Source organism: Lytechinus variegatus, chromosome 16 (genome assembly GCF_018143015.1).
Source record: "Lytechinus variegatus isolate NC3 chromosome 16, Lvar_3.0, whole genome shotgun sequence".
Lineage (NCBI taxonomy): Eukaryota > Metazoa > Echinodermata > Echinoidea > Temnopleuroida > Toxopneustidae > Lytechinus > Lytechinus variegatus.
Genome location: NC_054755.1, coordinates 27002667 through 27029066, shown reverse-complemented (window position 1 = coordinate 27029066; position 26400 = coordinate 27002667). Strand labels below are relative to the sequence as shown.

Here is a 26400-nt window from a genome sequence, read left to right as displayed (position 1 = left end):
GATGCTGTAAAAAAAAATGCACTCAAAACCCCTTCAATTTTCTGTTGTAATCTGTGTATGTACATGAACACAGAATGTATTTTATTCTTTGTGGATGCATCATAGGAGAAACAGATGTATATTTTGTTACTTTAAAGACAGGAATATGCAAAAATGCAATCTTCATTGATTAATAACTTATGTCTGGAGGGCAAGAAAGCTGAAATCATTAGTAGTATTTTATTGACCCCCACTAGATTAGCAAGAAATCGCTAGCCATTATCTTAAGGTTATACATGTATTTCATTGTAAACAGATCTTAGAATATATATCCATTATGAAGGCACCCCCACTCACTATAATTTAATTACAAAAGTTTCATGAAGCACTCTTTGTGAATATAATATTTGAACAAAAGAGCTGTAATAGCTTCTGCCACATAATGTGTGAACGAAGCTTGAGGTAGTTTTATATGCAAAGTGCATGTGAAGGTATATGTGTATTCACATCTACAGTGTGATGTACATATACTTTGAAGCTGGCTGATCATATACTTATTTACTTTGTTTTCTTTTAAAAGTAAAACCAAAGTATTAGCCCAAACATTTTGTTTGCTTAGTCTGTTGCATGTTTGTAAGATCAATTTGGGTTTTGAGGTTTGAAGCCCTCCAACAGTGAAAGTGGCCATGTCCAAGAGAGAAATGATGTTACAAAGTCCACAGTATTTGATGTATATTATATTACTTTGCATTTTTTGCAAACAAAGAGCTTACCAAATTGCTGATGATGAATGTACAAGTATACATCATATCCAGAAAACATGTGGTAACAAACATGCAGTTTGGATGGTGGCGTTGCTGGCTTTCCATAGTTGTGGTTGATGGGATCAATCGCTACTCTTTGTAATACAGAGTCCAGGGCCCTTCTAACAAAGATTTACAATTGATCCAATCAACTACAACTATGGAAAGCCAGCAACATCTGAAATACACGTTTGGTTAAAATATTTTCTAGATATGTCATACAGTCACTGTTTTCTTTGTTTTCATAGGACATTATGCAAATTTGCTACAGAGAAAATTATGACATTGATGGATTGTCATATACTTGATCGAATCAATCGTAACTCTTAGTAAGACAGGACTTAGGAATGTCAAACATGATTAAGTTCATCATGGTTGATGAAGAATACAAATTTGTTAAATTTGTAGAATTATGTAATGAAGGTAATTTTCAATGATTCGGCAGTATCGGGAAGTGCTAAGAGCAATTCCATTACGTAGGTACGTCCGACCTAATGTTTGTTTCAATTTTCTGGTTCATTATTTTACGTTATTGCCTTGGAGTAAATAGACCAGTTCGTAGTTACTTTATGGGCAATTTTGGTCAAATGACCTTTCATTTCTTTCATCATGATAAGCAGCTTCCAAAGCAAGATATTACGTAAGCTTGCCTTACATAGCACGATGAAGAAATAGACCAGGTGACTAGAATAGCACACCAATGAACACTTAATGAAGGTATTTGTTGCATTCCTACTTTCAATGCATATCTTAGTATGTTGCACAATGTACTTGACAAACTGTGAAATACCAGTGTTCGTGGAAGCATTGTTTTTTTTGTGGATGTAAATGAAAACGACAATTCAAAAGAATATATGAATAATCAAGACATCAAAGTTGGTGCTCATCTCAGATTTTAAAGCACCATGTCACTTTAGTACAAATAACCTGATCATGCATAGAATCTTTTGATCATGCGCAGAAAGGAACTACGAACTGGCTTATTCCTACCAGGTTAACAGTTATGGCCCATATTCTGAAGTCAGGTTTAATTTAAACTCTGGTCCAAAGTTGTGGTTTAACTATAGATAGCCAGTTGTGACAAATCTCTAACAATAGAGGTTCAATGGATCTGCTCTTTCGACTCTCAAATCTTTAATTTTGCAAGAAGGAGAAATAAGATGTCTTCACCATTTTAGAATTAAGAGAACAGTAATCGTGAGAGGCGTAAAATATTTTTAAAAATGATGTTTGACTTCCCATAATATTAACAGATTTAGACCATAGTCTATTGGACCCGACTTCAGAATACAGGCTATTTTGTGTTCAGTTACATGGTATTCAATGAAGTGAATTATGTGTACTATCGTTTGTTGTAAAGGGTATAAATAATGTTCAAAAATAAAAGCAAAATGAGAATACAACTAATCTGTTCATTTGACGAGTTTGATTTATTGCATAGAGTAAAATATCACACATCTTTTAAATAAACACAGACGAAGGATATAGATGACTAATATTTTAAAAATCATGCAGTGTCTCGGTAAATGAGATGATTAGGTTGTGGGTACAGTACTTGTATAGTGTGCATCTCTATTGCCCAACATAAGACATGCATGCTACATGTACACAAATTCTTCATTGCTACTTTCAATTTTGCACTTGAGACATTTTTATTTTTTGAAATTTTATGTATGATTTACAATGTATAATGTACCTGAATGGTCTTCAACATTTTTCTAATGCTTTTACATATGAAGCATTATCTTCGGTCGCTTCTACATTATTTTAGGTCAATATTTTCAATAAAAAACTTACCAATTTACTGGAAAGGCATATGTAATTTGGTCCCTTAGTCCCTTTATATTCTTGGTTTGACTTATCAACATTTTTGGTACTCTTCTTGATTGAAGTAAATCTCTTCAGAATGCAGGAATGCAATTATTGTACATGTACATGTAGATATCTTGACCATTTTCTACGAGACATGTTGACTGGAATTGGCAGTAAATATTAGGAACAACACATTCCAGGATCATCAGTGTTATTACAGTTTTGGCCACGCTTAGATGAATCAAAGATTTAAACAAGACCTTTAAAGTAAACATAAATATATATTCAAACAAATCCCATATTTGCCTGCTTATCTTTTTTCGTTTTTACATCCATCCCCTCCCCCGCCCCCCCTTCCCCGGTGGCAATACCCCTACTCTACTTAATTTTTGAGATGAGCTGATATTATTTTAAAATTTAATAGGAGATACATATATAACACAAATGGACATTCACTACACGGATCAATTAAATATAATAATACACTACTATTTTACAACAAAATACAATTTCAATTTATAATTTTTGTGAATGAAAACAAATTTTGTAAAAGAAAATGCTTAAAAACTATTATAGTTATTTTACACATTTCCAAATATTGCAATTTAATTTTATATCTTTTATGAACTTTTACCCTCCTTTTAATAATCTTTTCCAGGTGTAGGCGTATATAGATTTGGGGATCTCGCTTTCTTTCTTCATCATCTACTTCTCCATCCTGCTTCATCCTACTCTTCTTTCCTTTTTTATTCCTATTGTTTTCTCCTCCCCTTTTTGCTCAGTTTTCTTCTCATTCGTTTTCTTCTTTTCCTCTTCTTTCATTCTCCTTCCCATTCATCTTCTTTCTTTCTTTTAGAAAATATATCTAACCTCGTCTCCCTTTGCCTTCTCTTTCCTACGCTTCCCCCACTGTGGCTGTCATAAGAGCAGAATTGCATAACCTAAAAGCAGACCAAATCTCATTCCTTTTCATCAACTTCATGATTTGAAGTACCGGTATTTCAACCAATCTTTGGGAGATTATAATGCCTGCCAATCACCTGTTCATCTGGATTGGGTGTCCATCTTGATTATTCAAGCATACTCTGTCAAAGTATTTTTGATCATCGAGTCCTTGGCTTGGATGTCCAAAATATTAAAAACATTCTTAGAGTCCTTGGATGTCACGAAACAATCAAAACATATCAACATTACATCATCTTATGGTTCTTGTGATCAGTGCCTTGGACGGTTCGCTGCTCCTCGAGCTAGTGGATGGCTTCTTCGTCTTCTTCAGGTGAGCGAAGCAATTCCAGAATCGGAGCGTCTCGTCGGCTCCAGCGGAAACGACGGTGGTTCCATCCGGTGACAGGCACATCGCCAATACACGGCTGGTATGACCTGAGGAAAGAAAGAAAATCCATTAAATTTTCATTGGATTCAGATGGTGATCGATGATAGTGGTAACAAGGTCGATTACGATTACAAGATTGATGGCAGTGCTTTTGATTGTGATAGTGTGGTTTTTGTGATGGTGAGGCTGATGAAGATGAAAATGAGAATGGTGATAATGATGATGATGATAACGATGTGGTGGTGATGATGACCATGATAATTGTGATGATAACAAAGGTGATAATGACAATGAGGAAGATGATGATGGCAATGGTAGAAGATAATGAGGATGTAGATGATGATGACGAAGATGTTGATGGTGATGATGATCATGATGATGGTGGTTGTGAATGGTGATGAGAAGGGTGATGGTGGTGGTGGTAACGATGACGAGAACAGTGATGATGATGGTGATGGTGTTGGCAGTGACAATGATGACGATGATAATGACAAGGATGGTGATAGTGGTGATGGTGATGATGGTGATGATGAAAACTATAGGGACTTGCCCAAATAAAAATCTAACCTTTCAAATCGCAGATTCTTTCCATGGTGACGTATTTCCAGATAGTCAGCTGATTCTGAGCGAACCCATGGCCTGTGATTAGCTCTTTGTGCTCACGTGACCACAAAATTCCACTCACCTGCAACGAAACAAAACATTAAGAATGCAAAGGTTGTTTGATACCAACCACAAATTATAAAAAAGATGGTTTAACAATGACACAGAGAGCCAACTGACCATCTTCAGATGGCTCTATGACATTTGCTCCGGCGACAATTGTTTTAATAGAAAATCTGCACGTTAAGCTAGACATAAAACCTAACCTTCAAAACTAAATAAACCCATCATTATCTTTACATTATTCTGAACCTAAAATCATAAACCTAACTCTAACCCTCTGCCCTTATTCATTTAATTTATTTTACCATCCATCAGCTCTTCTGTTCTATTTTCGTTCTGTTTATTGTTTGTTGCATTATTTTTTAATGTTTAAAACTTTGTCAGCTGGAACGATAATGAGTGCAATCCAGAGGGGGGGGGGCATTGGCGGCGGAAGCCAAAAATTTTAGGAGGGGACAACCAAAAAAAATTTGACAAGCAAAAAAAAAAAGGTTCTCAACCTAAAAATTTTAGGGGGGACGCGTAGGAAAATAAATTGACAAGCAAAAAAAAAAAAAAAAAAAAAAAAGGTCATCAACTACAAATTTAGGGGGGACCGTCCCCCCCCCTCCTCAAATTTAGGGGGGACACGTCCCCCCGCTTCCGCCGCCTATGGGGGGGGGCGGGGGTAGGCCTCGTAACAATGAAGTCCTTAATTTTTTTCACTTGAATTACGAACTCATAAAAATATTCTATCGCTCTCTAAGAACCACGGTGAAGCAAGAGAATATTACTCAATGTTATAATGCATTTTTATTTGTTTGGTAGATGAATAGACCTTTGGTCATATATATGGTCTTATCTTCGGTAGATAGCGACATAGCGAGGCGATGAAGGGCTGAGTGTTCATTGAAAAAAAAATCTAAAATTATTTCTGATGAAATAGTCAAACAATGAGCACAAAAGAAGTATGGTTTATCTCGCTCAATTCGTCCATTAAGATTTTTGTTATCTTCTTTGTTATCTTTGGTCATATATATGGTCTTATCTTAGGTAGATAGCGACATAGCGAGGCGATGAAGGGCCGAGTGCTCATTGAAAAAAAAATCTAATATTATTTCTGATGAAATAGTCAAACAATGAGCACAAAAGAAGTATGGTTTATCTCGCTCTATTCGTCCATTAAGATTTTTGTTATCTTCTTTGTTATCCTGTGTCATATATATATGGTCTTATCTTTGGTAGACAGCGAGGCGATGAAGGGCCGAGTGCTCATTGAAAAAAAAATCTGATGTTATTTCTGATGAAATAGTCAAACAATGAGCACAAAAGAAGTATGATTTATCTCGCTCAATTCGTCCATTAAGATTTTCGTTATCTTCTTTGTTACCTTTGGTCATATATATGGTCTTATCTTTGGTAGATAGCGAGGCGATGAAGGGCCGAGTGCTCATTGAAAAAAAAATCTGATATTATTTCTGATGAAATAGTCAAACAATGAGCACAAAAGAAGTATGATTTATCTCGCTCAATTCGTCCATTAAGATTTTCGTTATCTTCTTTGTTACCTTTGGTCATATATATGGTCTTATCTTTGGTAGATAGCGAGGCGATGAAGGGCCGAGTGCTCATTGAAAAAAAAATCTGATATTATTTCTGATGAAATAGTCAAACAATGAGCACAAAAGAAGTATGATTTATCTCGCTCAATTCGTCCATTAAGATTTTCGTTATCTTCTTTGTTACCTTTGGTCAAATATATGGTCTTATCTTAGGTAGATAGCGACATAGCGAGGCGATGAAGGATTGAGTGCTCATTGAAAAAAAAATCTGTTTATTTCTGATGAAATAGTCAAACAATGAGCACAAAAGAAGTATGGTTTATCTCGCTCAATTCGTCCATTAAGATTTTTGTTATCTTCTTTGTTATCTTTGGTCATATATATATGTTCTTATCTTAGGTAGATAGCGACATAGCGAGGCGATGAAGGGCCGAGTGCCAATTGAAAAAAAATCTGATGTTATTCCTGATGAAATAGTCAAACAATGAGCACAAAAGAAGAAAGGTTTATCTCGCTCTATTCGTCCATTAAGATTTTTGTTATCTTCGGGAGATAGCAACATGTTAAAGCGATGGCGGGCAGGGCAAGGACGTGATTTCGAAATGGGTTTCTGATTTCTTTTTATGAGGTCATTAGCCGATCAATTAACACAAATGAAGGATCTTCATCTCGTTCCGTTCAATTCACACATTTCAATTGTGTTCTTGATATTTTTAATACAGGTAGAACAATGTCATCTTCGTAAGATGAAAACTTAGTAAGCATTGATTAAGTAAAAAAAAAATAGATATATATATATATATTGTAAAGAAATGGATGAAGAGAACAATGGTAGGCGTAGCTTAAATCAAGGTTCCCCAGAGCTATCTACCCTTTGGAAAAATTGGTGATGCCGAAAAAATGTCTCTGCCGGGAATCGAACCCGGGCCCCGAGCTTTGAACATATATATATATATATATATATACATATATATATATACATACATATATACATATACAAACCAAATATCATTCACAAACGTTTGATTTTATTTTAATTTGGGCCTATAGCCCCTTATCCATCCTCACCCAGAAATAATAACTACCTTTTTTAAAACCACTGTTTTCAACATCCATCGTTCACAAAAGTAAAATATGCCCCCCCCCCCTGTTTGCCATGAGGAAAACTCTTAATACGGAACGCGGCAACAACCCCCCCCCCCCCCCATTAATGCAAAATATTTTCAACCACGTACACCCTTTACTAAAAACACACACTCACACAAACAATGACCTATATAATCTCGGCAGGGCCAAAGTTGATTTTTTTTAAGATTATATAAAGTGGAAGAATTATCAGGGAAACAAAAAATAAGAATATTGAACACAATAAGCCAACCCCTTTTCTTTCATAAATCACCTACAGGTCAACTTGCCTCCACATCATCAAATACATGAAATAAATCATCTGCGCCTGCTCGATCAATTCTAAAGACAAGGGTGGGGGGGGGGCAAACTACATTAAGAGAACGGCCATAGTACCTGTGACTTTGCATCTGTGGTTTTCATGCACAATCCGCTCTGAGCATTCCAAAATCGTATTGTCCTGTCGGCCGTCCCGCCACCGCTACCAAGCACATTCGGTTGCCATGGACACCAGCTGATAGCCTGCAAGTAAAATAGGGGAATCAGATTACTAGATTAATAAAATATAATTTCAGGGGGTGACAATCAATTACTTTTTGTAAAATACTCAAATTTCTGACATCACACGTCATTGTCAGGAGTAAATCTTCGTTTCATTACGGAATTGTCATTGTAGGTCTATATTCATTCATAATCAATGGAACGAAAGTGTTTAGAGAAAGATGGTTTTTGTGATATTGCTTACAATTAGTCTGCGATTTATCTTACTCCCGAGATTTTTTTCTAACACTAGTTAAAACGAATTTAGTGCCTTTGATCATCGTCATCATTGTCATCAGTATTATCCTCAATCACATCATCACCATCATCGTCGTCGTCATCTGCATATTGCACATATGGAAAATCATAGGCAGTATACGAGGAGAGCGTTTCATGACTGACATTTTATCCGACAGTTACCATAGCAACAATTGTTCTCAGCCAATCAAAATGAAGGAATTATATCAGATCTGACAACTTTTCAAATATGTTAACAAACACTCCCCAGGCTTCACCATTGTCATCGTCGTCCTCGTCGTCATCATAAGCATCACCATTATGATCATCGTCAATACAATCGTCGTCATTATCTTCTTCATGATAGTCATAATAAATTAAGCCTATCAGTCAGGAGTAGAATCTAATGTAGTAGAAGAATAAGCTGCACTAGTGTAGTAGTAGATGATGATGATGATGACGATCATCATCATCATCATCATTGCCACCACCACCACGACGGCCATCACCATGATGACCATCGTTCTTATACTAGACATTATTTATCTAACCTTAACAGCAGCTTGATGTTGCGCGAGTGAATAGAGCGGTTCAGATCCTGCCAATGCTCTCGTAGAGTCCCATATATTGAGAACGTTGTCGTTTCCACCGGTGGCAATATATTTAAAATCGGGGCTCCAAGCCATGCCACAGACTTCTTGAGTATGTCCTTCGATCGAAGCTACCAGGTGGTCGGCGATTCGGACATCGTGGTGGTGAATATTTCCTGCTCGTCCACCGCTTCATAGGGTAAATATGATATATAAGGTGTCGTGAAAAGTTTAGAGTGATATCTTCAAAAAGACGAACATACAGTAACAGTTGGGTTCCACAGGGATCAAACGTGTGACCTCTGCTATTTCAATAGTAATTTCTACCAAACATACATAAATGCCTCTGCTTTAATGTTCGAATAGTTATTTTCTCTTTTTAGCATAATCTAAGATTTCCAAACACCCGCTGGTTGAAATATGTAACCGATGCCATCACAAACGGTGTACAAGGACTATGACCTTAGAATATGATGACCCCATAACAACCCAGAAATGAAAATAATCGGTATCTTTTTAAAGCATTAAAATTTTTTTTAACTAGCAGTTCCTTGACATAAGTCATATCCTACCTCCTCTCTCTCTGTTGGTAAACGTTCATCGACCATTCTTTTTTTTTATAAAGACAAATTACATACTGATGCTTTACCCAGTATTTGCCCAATCAAGCGTATAAGCAAATGTATTTCTTATTCATCTATGAATTTTTACAGGAAGAAAACCCCAACTTCAATACCTCGACAGAATGTAGGAATTCCAAGCCAGCGATCCAACTCGAGCGGGATGACCTGCCATACATCGAAGACACTTGGGTTTCGAAACGTCCCAGAGCTGCATTGGAAAATAAAGCAAAGTCGAAATAAGAAGACGAGATGAAGAAGATGAGATGATGAAGAAGAAGAAGAGAAAGAAGAGAATGGGAGAAATGAATAGAACAAAAATAAAAGGAAAAAAAGGTAAAGGTGAAGTAGAAGAAAAGGGTAAATAAGAAGGAGAAGAAGAGGAGGAAGAGGAACAAGAAGATAGGACAAACAGAAACAAGGAAAGACGGAGAAAGAGAGAGAGAGAAAAAAATGGTAGTGAAGTAGAAAAAATGGCGTATTTGACCAATGATAACATGGCCCAGAAAGCAATATTTTTTTCAGGGTGCTGCGTATACACCAAAGGCAGCGCCCTCCGGAAATCAGGTCGGTATACCAAAAAGCAAAAATTTAACCAAAATGACGTTCACTTTGAAATGAGAACCCTTTTATTGCTTCTCAAATTTGTCTTCCAAACCATCACCTCCAATTTAAAAATCGTTGACAGGGCCCTGTAATACGATATTAAGGAGGAACAGAAAAACCGAAAAGAGGAAAGTCATTTCGTATTCCGATGAGTAAGAAATTCTGTGTGTTTGAGTGTGTTCACATCTTCAGTAGATGCTTTAATTATGATTGAAAGAAGAATAAGAAAACGACAGAGGATGAATAGGGGAAGGAAGGAGAAGGGGAGATGGAAAATGGGATAAAAAGAATCATCTCCACTAAACTCAGCTAAAAGTGTGTTTGATGCAAAGGACATACTGTATTGTTGGGTGATGTTGAGTGGTAATGGTCAATGGTGAACTGCAATGTGGATGGGGAGGGAAGGAATTGCTTACTTACAAATGATCGTCTGAAATAAATCCCACCCCCTTAAAAGGGGTCTCATGCTATACTTGCATTGGTGAGACCATCAGATATCAAAATTTCACAGCGAAATCCAAAGATAAACATCACCACAAAGCAAAGATTAATTACTGAACGGAGTAAAGCCCCAAAGTAACATTATTTTGTCTACTTTTTTACCAGCACTTGGCCCATCGAGTTTCCAACTGCGAGACAATCCGTGTCTTGAAGCCATTGCACCGATGAAATGTAATCCCCTGGACTCTCTAATTGAAAGAGATGGTCAATCTCCCCCGAGTTGGCGTTCCATAGGTAAACCGCGTTGCCAAGAGCGATGCTTAGAATGTTCTTTGAACTCCAACTCATCAGGTTCAGGTCTAAAAACCAGATCAAATGTAATAGAAATTAGGATGTATTTTCAGAGAATGTGGATAAAGTCAACCATGAAAAAAAAAAGGTTTTCAATTTCAAGAGGGAACACACCTGTTTTTTTTACATTTTTACATTACAAAGTTTAATTTTGCTTCTCAAAAGGGGGTACGTGCCCCCTGTGACCCCCCCCCCCTTGGATCCGTGCCTGGTAAAAAGGAATAGTGTTTACCGAAACTCATCAACAAAATAATGAGCAATGACAGAATAGCTTGTATGACATTATCGGACTTCTTATGTGGAAAAGTTTCTAAATTATATACAATGATGTTATGCCAAAACCCCAATCCTGTTAACTGCCCCCCCAAAAAAAAAATGATTCCCATCTCTGATCATGACTGCATGTATCCCCGATGCAGGATAGGCCTAGAGATGAAGTCTTGAGTCATTACGAGTTTTTCTCTTTTTTTCGTGTAACGAACAGGGGAATTTCGCTCCAAGATGTATGAAGACGTCTCACATTAAAAAATGTTATGAAAAATTGATGTTCTTTCATGACAAAGAACATCCATTTTTTTTTTTGGGGGGGGGGGTCGAAAATTAGTGAACCGGAACAACAGTTTCGTCCTCAGTTTCTAAGCTGACGAAAAATTGCAAATATATCGTTTGCCTAAGAGTCCAGAACGAAACTGTCGTTTTGATTCACCAACTTTCGACAAAGACTTCTTGGTTGTTCATCGTCATGAAGGGCGTTTTGCAACACGTTTCTATTTTCTTGACCCCGTCGTTGAGCGAAAACTCCCTACTATTGACATGAACACGTACAGAAGTCATCGTGGAGTTCCGGTGCATCGAGGATCCGTTCTGCAGTTTGTGGTATAAAACGACTAGTCGGTTTCTTCGGCCGGTCCTGAGTCGAACTGTAGAGCACCTTCAAGTTGTTGGAGTAACCTACAAACAGTTGATATGAAAATAAACACATGTAAAAATTAAAATACAAATTTAGCGTTGATTTGACCATTTAGTCATTGACATACATTCAAAAGGGAGACAGACTCATCGTGTTCATTGAACCAACATTATTTTTACAGAATGCAGGGGCCGCGGAACGTACAGTTTTCAAACGGGGGGGGGGGGGAGGGCTGACCATGCAAAAAATCACAATCCTAAGATCATGTTTACGTGTTTGTACAAGGTTTTGGAAAAAATTGGGGCAATGGGAGAATTTGATTGACATTTCATTATTCTCATACTCTCTGCACTGATGCTGTCGAAATCATAAAGTAAATCCCAACACCTTTTCTGCATTCGTACCCCGTAGCTCTAGAAAAGTAATTTTTTTACCATGGAGTAACAACAACAAAAAACAAATTTAACTTTCCATTTTCTCACGATTTACAAAAGACAGCACAGGTGCAATGTAGCCTTTGATGGCAATGTGTCCCACCTTCTTGCGCTTTGGGTGCTCTCTGCTTGAAGGTCAGGATCTTGGCGTCCTTGTGGTCACCCAGGTGGTCTTTGATGGCCGATGCGTTGTAGGTCGTTACCTCATCCGCTTCGTGCATCTCATCATCGAATGTGGGCTGGTCACCTTGGGTCAGTTTGAAATGACTAAGGTCGTAGTCCATCAGGGCCCGGTTGGGGATAAATCTTAAATTGAATAGGATTAAGTAGAACGATGATCTATAAATAACGACTATATAGTCGTAAAAATCGGTAGCTGATTATTGGCGATAATAAATAATCCGACAGTGGCGGGATATTTGCCACTATTATCATAGTGGCAAATAGTGGCAAATATCCCGTCCCGTTGGAATACAACCATCTGGATAAGTGGTGGCACTCGCATATTTTGATTTAAGGCCAGACGACCCAGCAGTTGAGCCGTATGGGATATGTATAGAGTTATACGTGCCAGACCTCTTATTTGATACTTTACTGTACTTTCCTGTACACTACTATTGAATCACAAGGACAGTCGCCCTAGTCCCCCCCCCCCCCCGATGGCTCCTCCCGTGATCTGAACAGATTCAAAGAACTTCAGAGACCATCGTAACATACCTATCTCCTCCTTGATGTTGTTTAAGTGGCTCTCTGCCAGGAGTCTTCCCAGTCTTCTTAGCAGGGGGTGTTTTACTTGGAGTTAGTTTGGAGTTGCGCCGACGCGATGGAGTCTTCGTAGCCCCTCGGGAAGGGGTTTTCCTGTTATTGGAAGGTGATGGGGCAAGTCCCCGCTCTGGAAAAAATACGATATAAGAAATGTACTGTTTGATTCCGTGATGATGTATAATTGACACCGAGATCAATGAATATTATAGGCACCCTCGCAGTCACCGTTAACGTCATCGTCACATGCACCATTAATATTCATGAATCATCATTTTCGAAATCACCACCATCATTATTCCCATCACTATCACCATGCATCATCGCCACCAACACCACCACCATCATCAACATCGTCATAATTATCAACACCATCAGCATCATTATCATATTCATCATCATCGACGTCATCATCACCGTACACCACTACCGCAGCCCTAACCACCACCATCACCATGATTCATAATTATCACCACCATCATCACCATCTTAATCATCATCACCACCTTAATCATCATCATCATCATCACCATTATCATCATCATCATCACCATTATCATCATCACCAACATCATTATCACCATCATCAGCAGCAGCAGCAGCAGCAGCACCATCATCATCATCATAATCATCAACACATCAGCATCAACAATATCTAGTTACGATCAAATTCTCTTTTACCACCACTATACTATCATAGGTGTGTACATAATAGTCACGTTTCTCAAGAGGGGAGACCCGGAGTACCCAAATTTTACCATATTATCATCACCTCTTCTTCATCATCAACATTACTGTCGTCACCACACATCACCATCTTAATATTAACCTTATCATCATCATCCTTATCATCATCACCATCACCACCACCATCACCACCATCACCACCATCATCATCATCATCATCACCATCACCATCGTAATCATCATAATCACCATTATCACCAACATCACCATCACCACCACCATCGTCATCACCATCATCATTAAAATAACCCTATATACCTCTATTTTCCATAGCCTTTCTTTGCCACCTTGGAAGATCGCTTCCTGTTCCCATAGCAACCGGAGCATCCAGCTTAATTAGCTCATTCACTGTCGTCTCAAATTGAAGATTGGACATCTTTCTTTTTTTTCTTCTCTCTCTTCAATTGATATCTAAGATACAAACGGCACAAAATGTGTGAAAATCAGGGGCGGCATCGTTGTACATGTATATTGATTGGAGGTAAGTGAGGTTAGGTGATCTTCAGCTGTATTTCCATTATCCAAGGGGGGAAAACGGGCCCAGTCAACATTTTCTACAAGAATATAGTGTTGATCGTCCACTCTTATTGGGTTACATATTTCGGTAAAACGTCGTGTAGGTTAGCCAGGAGGCTCCTAGAGAGTCAAAATCCTGCTTACTCGCAACGGAGCCAGGGTTTCCTTCCCTTTCATCTGCATGTACCGCCAAAAAACCCTGAAACTTTCGCTCCCGAGATTTCTACTTTCCTTCTAAAAGATCTAGCCCTAAATCAGCATATTCAGCATATTTTGTTACTATATTATTAGCCCTAAATCATGTATAGATGGGATGCAACGTCATTTCCGACATTTCTACAATATTGGTTTCATTTTTAAACCAGAATTCATTTTAAAAAACGAGAAAAATGGTGGAGTTGTATACGCCTACAATGAACCAATGATGATTATATGGATATTCTTTTCTGTCTCCCATTCAATTGCATCCGAGGGTGTTTGATCCGGACATTTTCCAATGTTTATATCTACTCGTGTAATTTTTACCTAATAATAAATTGAATTGAATACTATGGGGAAAATGCAAAAGTTGTCGCTTGATTTAAACTAAATGTACAGCATGTTCTTTTGCGTGTTTAATCATTCTAACAAGGGGGCATACTAAATAAGACAGCCAGTAAAATCTTACAACCGAGTATAGTTGGTCCAGAAATACATTATTTTTGTGACAAATTGAAACACAAAAGAACACTTTCGTAAGAAGTTTTTGAAGTGATAAGCTTTGACAGTCTAATTTTTCAATTATTGGAACTTTGTCTTTGGTATCCCTCTTATCGAGAATAAGAGGGATACCAAATAATGTTTGTATTACCGGTATAAGGTTTGTATACCGGGAAGATTTGTATTAAAACGAAGGATGAACGCTTAATTGAACTTTATTGAGAACACACTGTCCATGTCCAAGTAAAGTTTCATCAAGTAAATGTTTTACTTTATATTGACTTCAGTGTGTGACAGAAGATAATTCAGGGAAAACCTGTCTCTGTCACCATAAAACCATATCCTTTGATTATGGAACGATGTAAAATTCCATCCAATAATAATAAAATGTCTACAAAAGCATTCATCTCTTACCTCAAAGCACTATTTCAGTATAGGTGAAATGATAACGCTGTATAGCTTTATCGATCTGTGCATCCGATCAGGTTTGTATTGAAACGAACGGTGAACGCTCTAGAGAACACACTCTCCCTGTACCTTGTGAATCCAAGTAAAGTTAAAGTTTGGCGGTTTGCGCACCCTTTCCAAACTCTGATGTGCTGTGCATGATGATCACGTATTTAAATACCACGCATACCATGCAAGCATTAAAAGACTGCTCTTTTTCATAGCTTTCCAGTCTTAGCAACTAGTAATTTATACAAAATGCTTTCAAAGAAGTGTATTCTGTTTATTGAAAAAAAGGAATACCTATACATGTCGACCTATATTGGTTGGAAGGAACGAAATGCCGATCGAATTGGAAACATAACAACCCGAAGACTTGTCAGATTATTATGTATTCAAAACTGTTATGCATGCAGACAAGCAGAATCAAATTCTTGATTATCCGAGAGCTTGCCGGACATAGCAACGGTTAATGCATGCAAATTGGATTCCACGTATTGAGGGTCATTTATGAATAGGCACCCTATCATTACGTTGGGGGCCAGTGGAGGATCCACGTATGGGCACATCCAACCCTTGCTGCCCCCCCCCCTCCCCTAACAAAATAGAGGCATAAGTCGTGTATACGCAAGTAAGGATCTTCGTTTTTTTATCAAATTTTTCCTTGAATAAAATGTCCTCCATCATTTTGTAGTGAAAACCCTTTTATTTCCTTGTCATTTTTTTTCCTGACATAAATCACCATTATTGGGCGTGACGACCTTTTTTTTTTGGGGGGGCTTGTTAATTTTTTTTTTCTGTACAAAAATGCACCTCCCTTGAAAAATCCTGGAACCGCCCTGTGTTGGGATATTGATTGTCATTACATGTTTTTTTTAATGTTGTGTTTCACTCTGTTAAACGATTCAGCCGCCAATGAAACAGTCAAAGTCAATTTGTGTGTTGTTTTAATCTTATTCGCGAAATAAATAAAGGAAATCTATATGATATATGAATTATGGAACAGTGTGGCCCAGTGGATCAGTCTCCTGACTTTGAAACAGAGGGTTGTGGGTTCGAATCCCGGCGTGCAGACACGACATAAGTTTGTTTAGCTAGACATCGATCAGCAATGTGCTGCGTTCAAAGGTAAGATTAATGGTAACCTGGCAAGAATTAATTCTTTAAAATTCTTGTGTGCTGTAAAAGGATTGTCGGGCTTCAAGGGATGGTCCGGGCTGAAAAAAATTATATCTGAATAAATATATTAAAATTCACAGAGCAAAATGCTGTAAATTTCATCAACATCGGAAAACAAAGTTATTGAATTTTTAAGTTTAGTAATATTTGGTGAAAACAGTTATATGCACATCGTCATGAATATTCATTAGATGGGCTGATGATGTCACATCCCCACTTTCCTTTTTCTTACGTAATTACATGAAATCATGAATGTTTCTCTTTTTTTTATACAAGTGCAAATTATTTGTCTCCATTATGATGAAATAGGTTGCGGCAATAAATAACTAATGAACTTAATCAGTTGTCAATCGAATTGTTTTAGTTCTTGGTAGAACAAGTTTGAATAAACCTTGTTTCATATAATAAAATATAAAAGAACAAGTGGGGATATGGCATAATCAGCCCACCTAATGAATGTTCATAAAGACATGCCTAGAACTGTTTCACCGGAACAATGCAATTCTTTAAAATTCAATAACTTCGTTGTTTGCTATCCGATTTTGATCAAATTTTCAGCATTTTGCTTTGTGAATTTTACTCAATTTATAGAGATATAAATATCTCCAGCCTAGACCATCCCTTTATTAAAAAGCTATGGTAATAATATCATAGTACCTAGAAGAGCATAAGCAGTGAGTGTTACGTGTATGAAGTATGTGCTATTATTTTCAACGTTGAATTTGATCAAATACTTTTTTTAAAATATGATCAATACCAATTTTTTTTGTAATCATATGTAACAAAATTACTAGTAATGGTATAGGCCCTTAGTTTTATTTATTCAGTTAAACTTTATAGGCCTACAGTAGAAGTGGAATAACTGGTACTCGGGAAGTTTACGTTTATATCAGGTTTGAAACTTTGATACCTTTTCAAGAAAATCAAACCTTTTCGGCAGTACAATATTCAAAGTGGTTATCAATATTATTTATATCACTTTTAGAGAGAAAAAAAGAAATAATTTAACTTTAAAAAAAAGAAAAAGAGAAAAAAGCAGATGACTCCTGTGTTTTTCTTTCTTGGGTGAGATAGACATTACTAAATTTACATGAATGTACTTGGGTGATTTGGAAACCTTCACGGTGGAGAGAGGTTTGCAGGTTTGGAAACCTTGATGTCACAGCCAAGGTTTACACATTTGCGAACCTTGCTCGGACATCAAGGTTGACAAATGCAAGGCAGAGTGAGCGGTTTGCAAATTTGGAAAACTTTTTCACTGCCTGCAGAAAGAGGTTCGGAACTTTGGAAACCGTCAAGGTCGATAAAAATTGGCCTCTCTCCCTCCGTAACTTATAACCCTCCTATGTGCTCTCGCTTCCTCACTCTCTCTCTCCCCTTCCCTCCCTCTGTCACTGGCGGATCCAAAGGGGGGGGGGGGCACGGGCACAGCCGGCCCGTGCCCACCCCTTTTGAGAAGCAAAATTAAAATTTGTAATGTAAAAATGCCATTAAAACAGAATAGTGCCCCTCCCCCTTTTCGAAGTGAAGACCACTTTTTTTTTTGCTTGTCAAAATTTTTCCTCAGAAAAATGTCCCCTCCCCTTTTTGAAAATCCTGGATCCGCCCCTGTTCTTGTTCTGTGACTTTCGGTCTCGCTTTCTCTCTTCTTTCTCCAAATATCCAATGTTCCAGAACCTTGAATTACACTTCATAAAAAAAAATTAATATACTTCATTTTGCAAGTATTTTTATTCAATTTGTATTATCATGCAATGGGTTTTTCAAATCATTTGAACAATATATACAACAAGTGCACAAGTCAATCGCATAACAAAAACGACATAAACATGCATTCCTATTGATTACTCTACTATTTATACTGCATTTTTGTCATTCTACACCAGGTGTAGATCCTATTTATAAAATCAAAATCCTATTTTTTTTAGCAAAAACAGTAAACCACTCTTATTCCCATGGGAACGAGAAAGACAATATCAATCAGCCATAATCATCCTTGATTATCTTTAAATAACAAACTCATTCAAGGGCCCCTTAATAAGGAGCTCTGCGTTTGATTATAAAGCTGACTTCTAGGATTAATCACATTGATTACTGTGTATGATCAATCATAAACAAATCAAACCATGATCAACTGCTGAGGTTTTATGTTATACATATAGAAAACAATTTTTCTGAATAAAAGTCAGCAGTTCATTTACAATTTTATAGACAATACATTACACAATGCTTCACATAATTTTCTTTTTCTTGAAAACGGTACACTTTACAGGAGTACAATACTGTTAATTTTTGTGCATAGTCCAAATAAGTAAGACATTAAACTTTTAACTCAGCCTAAGACTCATATAAGATTTCTAACTTTTCTGGGAAATATCCAAGATATAAAACTTTTTCAAGAAAAGTTTAAAAGAATGGCTAAATACTTTATAGTAACTCTCACACACATTTTTTTTTTATTTCATTAAACCACTGGGGACTCTAAGCCCCTATTTTTCAGTAAATTTTCATAAATATTTTGTTGAAAAAAAAAATTAGCAAATATTTATTTCTTTACAGTCCCAAACTCTGGCAGAATGATCTCTTCAGAGATGAAAATTATTTTTGCTTTCTCATTCTTGGTAATATATTACCAAAAAACAACAACAATGAAGCAATATAGACTACCATATCCAAACCATGTCCCTTTATAAATACTTTTTAAGAAATAGTGTAGAATTTTAGGAAATGTATGATTTTTCTTTTAAAGAAAATATAAATCAGAAGTGGGGACACTAAATGCCATTCCTCCCATTGTTACTTTTCAACTAAACAGAAGGAAAGCTTTTTTTTATGGTGAACCCCCCCCCCCCCCCTTCCCCCGATTTATAAAGACTAATTAAAATGTGACAGATAAACCAAACCTATCGTGAATAATGAATGTGACATATAAAACCACAATATTAAGACTAACCATAATGTGAAATATAAACTAGCACATCAATGATGTGGAGCTCATCCGGCATCTCGCAACGAAATTCAACACAAATTTAATTTCAGCCCAGTTGACACTGTAGTGAATTACATGTATATTGGTGACATAAATTGAGGATATAGAATTGACATTGATGAAGAAATGACATAGAAGCATTTTTTGTGATCTATGAATAAATTTCATATAAATTAAGCATAAATAACTTTCAAATCAAAATTTCTTAACTCTGTGTAGACCCTTGGTGAACCTCATGTAGCTCTCAGATGGAACAAAAATAATGAAAATCAATCAACAAATAAGTAATTTTTGTGAGTTTTTAAATGTATGAATAAATTTGCATATTTAATGAATTTCAAATTCTGTGTTGAAATTTTGTATCACCACCTCGAGCTATCATATTAAGCAAACAAAATTGAAATTGATCAACAAATGAAGAAGAAAAACATTTTTTGTGATTTCTGAATAAATTTGGCATAAATTAGCATAAAAATTGTTCTAGTCAAAATTTTGAATTCTGTGTAGACGTTTGGTGAACCTCATAAAGCTCTACCAGATGGAAGAAAAAATCAAAATCGGTCAACAAATAAAGAAGAAGCATTTTATGTGAATTTGTAAGTATTTGCATAAATTAGCATAAAAATTGTTCTGGTCAAAATTTCAAAATTCTGTGTAGAAGTTTGGTGAACTTCATGAAGCTTTACCAGATGGAAGCAAAAAATTCAAAATCGGTCAACAAATAAAGAAGCATTTTTTGTGAATTTTGAAAAATGTGCATAAATTAGCATATTTAATGAATTTCAAAATTCTGTGTAGAAGTTTTGAATCCCCCACCTAGTGCTAATATATAAAGCAAACAGAATTGAAATCGGACATGAAATGGCAAAGAAATAGAATTTTGAAATTGTGGACGGACGCCACGCCACGGCATAAGCTCATCTTGCCCTTCGGGCCGGATGAGCTAAAATAAAAAAAAATCAAGACGAACCATAATGTGAAATATAAAACCAAAAAAATCAAGACTAACAATAATGTGAAATATATAAAACCAAAAAAATCAAGACTAACAATAATGTGAAATATATAAAACCCCAAAAATCAAGACTAATGATAATGTGAAATATAAAACAAAAAAAATCAAGACTAATAATGTGAAATACCAAACCAAAATTTTGAGGATAAGAATAATGTGATGTAAAACAAATATAGAGGATCAGAACAAGAATAAAAATAATGACAATGAGCTGAATGGCATCTCTATTGCAAAATGAGATTCATAATTCCACGATCATGAAATGAAAGACATGAATAAAAGATATAAAGTAAAATAATTGCAAAAATACAGTACTTTCATGACTTTAATAAAATGATGAAGATAGTAATAATTACAATAATAATGAAATAAAAAAAGTTTATGATCCCCATATAGGAACATTGTAGCACAACAAAAACACAGTCAAAGAAGTTTACAAATGACATCAATGACATTTTAGCAGATACATATGCAATCAACTAACTTTTAACACAAACAAATTCAACGTCTAACAGTAAATGAATTATAAATCTCAGCTTACATTCAATGATTCAAAAATAAGCCATGATTATGAACCAATATATAAGATAAAGTTTACAAATGTTACACTTAACATTTTGTGAATATGAACTCCAGATAAGATGGGATAAATACATGTAGCACCCCCCTAAAAAGTATGCAGCAGTAAAAATACAAGATATTTCAGGAAAGGTCCTGATCTTTATAGCACCGTATATGGCACAAAATGTGAGTTATATTCAGCTTTAAATACCTTATTACATGTTATTTCAAAAGAGGTGTCACGGAATTCAGCCATTGTCAACTTTTAACTCTGTAAATAAACCCTTTGTGAACATTGTACATGGAAACTATTGCACTGCTAATATCAATAAGAGTAAGAGTTAATTTCATAGAATTGCTGATGATGTAAGTTTATTAACAAAAAACATTACAGAATTTAAACTTATTCTCAGTAATGTTTATATTTCTGATCAGGAATGCAGCATCGAAACAGAAAGAGTTGATTCAAATTTTAAGTTATCGGTACCAGTAACTATAACTTTACAATATGTTTTTGTACAAGGATTTCAACTTGATGAGTTTAATATTGCAAGGTGGGCCGGGGGGGGGGGGGGTGATGGTTTAAGATTAGCGAGAAAAAAAACACAGAAAATACCATATTAAAAAAAACATTCTGCTCACTGTAAGAAAGGCCTTTTTTTACTTTTTAACAAAAGGCAACTAAACCAACCCAAAAATACACCATTCTTTTTAAGATACCGTGTGTACACCCCATTTGTGTAAGTACCAATAATTAATAATAATACTAACAATAATATGCAACGTTTATACATGTATAGCACTTAATTCAATGTTTCTAAGCACTTCATACTATTACCTATGCTTTAGCATGGCTACCCTGATCGACACTCGAGCATTCAAGGAATTCCTTCCTTCCGGGTACCCAGTTACTACACCTGTGTGAAGAGTGGCAATTGTAGATTAACTCCTTGCCAAAAGACGCAAGTGTGACAGCAGGATTTGAACCCAGGACCTTGTCCGGAGACTTGTCCACTGTGTCACAACACCTCTAACTACACACTACCAAAAGTCAAATCTGCATAGGGATATTTTCATATGAATACTTTTCACATTTTTTCCCTTTTATTTGAAACTAGATCCACAGATTTCTACATAATTTTGATTTAAAATGCAGCAGATGCAACACCATACAGAAATAGAAAAACATGTATCTGTGAGAGTAAAATATTGGAAAGCCTCACTAACTACATAAATGTACAGTGCATGAAAAAATGATAAGCTAATTTGCTTCCATAGCGCCTAACACTTATTTGTCAGAAGTATTTAAGCACATGTACAGAAATGCAGCATAATTACCCGAACTTTAGCAGAGCCAGGGTAATTATGCTGCATATACTGTAGAGCGCTTAGAGACTTCTGACAAAGTATTGTGTTAAGCGCTATATAAGCAAGTATAATTATTTGGCAGAGCTTCCGCGCACTGCATTTCAGGGAATAAATACCAGCCAGGTTTACCTCACCTGGGATGAGTGCAGCACATTATGGATGAATTTCTTGCCAAGAAAGATGACACTGGAGGATTTGAACCCGCGATCCTCTGATTATGAGACAAAAGTCAGTACACCATATCACCTCCACGAGTGACAGTAATATGTAATAGTAGTAAAACGTGTCATAAAGATACTAAAGATTGTTCACACGTGACTATACATGTTCTCACTTTTCAAACGTTGAGAGTGAAAAAGCAAAGTAAATTTACACGATTATCTTTGGAGGAGTTACAGAATGTCATACAAACACTATTGATATATTCATGCCGACATAGAAGATATTTCCATAAATAGATACATGTAATATACATGTACAAATGTTAATTACACAAAAAATTACAATTTTCATAATTGTATCCACTAACATTGTAAATGTTAGAATGGTCCTCACTCAAATTATTTAAAAGCAGTAGCATCCACCTTCAACATTGAAGTACACATAACTTTATTTTTAAGATTTAGATTAAACATTTATGGAGAAGGCACAGAAATTTTTGTCAAATGGCAACATTCCTCATAATAATTGAGAAATATATCATACACTCACGCCAGGTATTGGCATCAAAGGCACAGAAATGACGACCCATTATCTGTTACTGTATCAATATAACAATAATTCAAATATCATCATAATTTTACTGTTAAAATAGTTATTCCGTCTACCATTATCTATAAGCACCATCTATGAACACAACCTTTCCCTCATCGAAATTGAGTTACATTTTTCGTTCTTTCAAATCTTGAATGATCATAAATAGATAATAATAATTAGACTTATATCTCGCCAAATCCGCTCTTTAGGAATTTATAAAGGAAATTAAGAAGAATTGAAGAGAAATGTTTTAAGATAAATGTATTGTTTGAAAGTTTCAGAGGTCAAGCAAACCAAAATAACGTAAACTTCTCTCTTCAAGAACATGCACACACAAAAAAAAAAAATTGCACCATTTGGTCATACTTTCAACATGAAAATGACACTCAGTACAATACAATTTTTTATGTTAAACCTATAAATCACTTGTACCATTTCAATAATGATACTTGTACCATTTCAATAATGATAACCACGTCTATGGAATGTGGTCATTATACATGTATCTCAGCAAGCATCTTTTGGTTGCAATTCCAACCCGATAGACAAGGTGTCGTGATACAACAGACATTAGGTGATTTCAAGTTCAGAGTTAACCTTTTGGTGTTGGTTTTTGGTCAATTTTAACACGAGCACAACACCGATCATAAAATGAAGATGCTCCTGAAAAGTCACCCACTATGTGTTGAGCTGTCAATATTGTGATCTGGGGCCCATCTTACAAAGAGTTATGATTGATCCGATCAATCGCAACTCTATGGAAATCCATCAGAGTCATAACTTTTTCCACAGGAAATGAGCAAATTGTCCTTTGTAAACAAAGAGAAGCATGGTGAATTTTTAAGAAAACAATTAATGTATGAATATACATCACAACTAGAAAATATTTAGAAATTATTTTGAACAAACATGCATAATACATGTTGACGTTGCATCACAGCTAGAATATATTTAGAAATTATTTTGAACAAACACGCATAATACATGTTGACATTGCTGGCCGTCCATAGTTGCCATTGATCGGATGAATTGCAACTCTTTAAAAGACAGGGCCCAAATTATTTATGTAAACTCAGAATAAGTTTCGGAGCTCGGAAACGCAATCAAAATTGTGCTTCCGACACCAACACCCTACTTGAAATCACCCAATACAAACCAATTCACTTGCAGGTATAAAATGCTTCAAACACTAATCCAGCTGATCCGCCACTGATATGGGATTCATTCCCAATTTACATACAGGCGCTGGACTGGAGAAAGATCTTGAAGGCTTTTTGATGAACCGAACACCTTCAGCAAGTTCTTCTGAGCAGCATTCCCATCCATCACCGGCTCCATCAGGATGTCAACTTTCTACGTAATTCACAAAGCAGAAAGATAATTGATAGGTCACCATGCCTTTACAGATACAATGCACTGCACACAATACTTCACCTGTACGGACCGCCTCACTGTTCGACCGTTGCTATGGGATGGCATTTATTATCGATGAACACGTGAAATACTAGAAGGGGGAAGGCACTTGAAGGCTATTTGCTGAACCGAACACCTCCGCGAGTTCTTTCTGGGCAGCGACGGCCTCCATCATCGATTTGAATATGGAGTTCGGTTTGTTCATCAGAGCGCTAGGGCGATCAAACTCCGCAATCTGGAAGAAATAGTAACAATGACTTTAGATGAGAAAACATTTTTTTCTACAATCATGAAATTTACCTGTTTTGGGAAAGCTTTCAATATCATTATCATCATCGTCATCATCACCATCATCAGGGAATAATTTTCCTGGTATCGCATCGCAATTTACTCCACATTTTTGAAAGACTGCTATGCATAAAGTCTTTTGTAAAGCAAATTTTTTACATTGCATTGTACATTACTTATTTGAGAGCTTTTCTCTTATGACCAAAAATGCTATTCAACTTTGTAAAGCAAAATTATTCTGATCATTATCATCATCATCATCGTCATCACCATCACCACCGTCATCATCATCATCAACATCATCATCATCACCGTAATCATCATCATCACCATTATCATAATCATCACCATCATCATCATTACCATCACCATCATCATCAGCATCATCATCATCATCAACATCATCATCAACATCATCATCATCATCATTGTCATCACCATCATCATCACTACCACCAGTATTTGCCTTCCTTATGATCATTAGAGCAGAAGATTTTTCTTATGATAAATTAAGAAAACTCAAACTGAATGAATAACAATCTTCATGACTTGAATATCATCCTCCTCCTCATGGTCATCATCACCACAGTCCTACCTTTCCGTCGTCCATGACGAGTATGCGATGCGAATCAACGATGGTGTTGAGACGATGCGCTATGGTGAGCATAGTGCAGTCACGGAAGGCTTCCCTTATGGTAGCTTGGATGAGGGTGTCCGTCTCACTGTCGATAGCTGCTGTAGCTTCATCTAAAAACAGGATCTACAGTAGAAGAAAATGAGCAAAATAAAAATACAGTTGTTTAACTGGAGGACGAAGAGCTAGTAAGAACATATGTACCCCAGTAAAGATATCACTATGGTTCACAGACATTTATCAGTTTCTTTGTTCTTGTTTTTTACATTTCAGCTCAGACTGCCTGTGAATGCTTGGAATTCTCTAAAATAATTATGTAAACGGTCTTAAAATGCATATTTTTATACCTATTCTTTATTATTCTTTATGACTTTTATGATTGTCCTTTGTATTACTGCAAGATATTCTGAAGTCAGGTTTAACTTAGACCATGGTCTAACTCTGTGCTAAAATTATGGGAAGGCAATCATGTCCAAAATTTAGCTTAGATTGTATATTTCTTATGTTTACTGTGCTCTTTTCCGATTCTTTACTGATGAAGACAGCTATCTTATTCATCCTTCCCAGACAATTAAGAAAGATTTGAGTGTCAAATGAACTGATGCATAGAACCTCTACTACGAGAGATTATGTGGCAATTGGCTTTCCACATTTCCTCCAGACCAACCTTTAAATCAAACTCAGATTCAGAATACAAGCCTGTATGACAGCAATCTATCTGTTGTAGACACATGATGTTATGTTATCCAAGTGAGGGTGGGGGGGGGAGGGGTGTCATCCTTCTGATAATAGGTTCACTGCTTAAACTTATGCTCTACATGTATGCAAGAGTTGTCTTTCTCAAAGGAGACTAGTAAATGATCATTTTTTGCTTACCATCCTATTTTTAAGAAGAACTCTTGCAATGCACATGAGTTGTCTTTCTCCTACTAAGAAAGACTGGTACATAAATGACCATTTCTTTGCTCACCTTAGGATTTCTTAGCAAAACTAATTCCATAGACATGAGAGAGACTGGTAACTAATCACTTCTCAGCT

At 36.2% G+C, this 26400-nt stretch overlaps 2 protein-coding genes across 4 annotated transcripts in view; both read right to left on the bottom strand.

Moving 5' to 3' along the window:
- Positions 1-3734: 3734 nt before the first annotated feature.
- On the bottom strand, positions 3735-13913 carry LOC121430376 (cell division cycle protein 20 homolog). Its single transcript, XM_041627663.1, has 10 exons — positions 13756-13913; positions 12706-12880; positions 12092-12294; positions 11470-11595; positions 10456-10652; positions 9363-9457; positions 8588-8816; positions 7656-7781; positions 4495-4612; positions 3735-3974 (listed from the first exon to the last, which is right to left on the bottom strand). The coding sequence occupies exons 1-10, from the start codon at positions 13871-13873 to the stop codon at positions 3790-3792; spliced, it is 1572 nt and encodes a 523-aa protein (XP_041483597.1). The 5' UTR covers positions 13874-13913; the 3' UTR covers positions 3735-3789.
- Positions 13914-23968: 10055 nt separating this feature from the next.
- LOC121429791 (multidrug resistance-associated protein 5-like) overlaps positions 23969-26400 on the bottom strand; it is a 60877-nt gene continuing 58445 nt past the window's right edge. For all 3 annotated transcript variants that reach the window (XM_041627024.1, XM_041627026.1, XM_041627025.1), the window contains exons 27-28: positions 25324-25488; positions 23969-24675 (exon numbers count right to left, since the gene is read on the bottom strand). In XM_041627024.1, the coding sequence (XP_041482958.1) occupies positions 24532-24675; positions 25324-25488 (309 nt within the window). In that variant the 3' untranslated portion in view covers positions 23969-24531. The remainder of the gene's footprint in view (positions 24676-25323; positions 25489-26400) is intronic.

Bases quoted from the DNA above. Each gene is read 5' to 3' on its own strand.
- LOC121430376 (XM_041627663.1), bottom strand. From the start codon at position 13,873: ATGTCCAATCTTCAATTTGAGACGACAGTGAATGAGCTAATTAAGCTG. The intron at 12,295-12,705 runs GTATGTTACGAT...ATTCAATTTAAG, and splicing joins CAACATCAAGGAGGAGATAG to ATTTATCCCCAACCGGGCCC. The intron at 10,653-11,469 runs GTACGTGTTCAT...TCTGGTTTTTAG, and splicing joins GGAACTCCACGATGACTTCT to ACCTGAACCTGATGAGTTGG.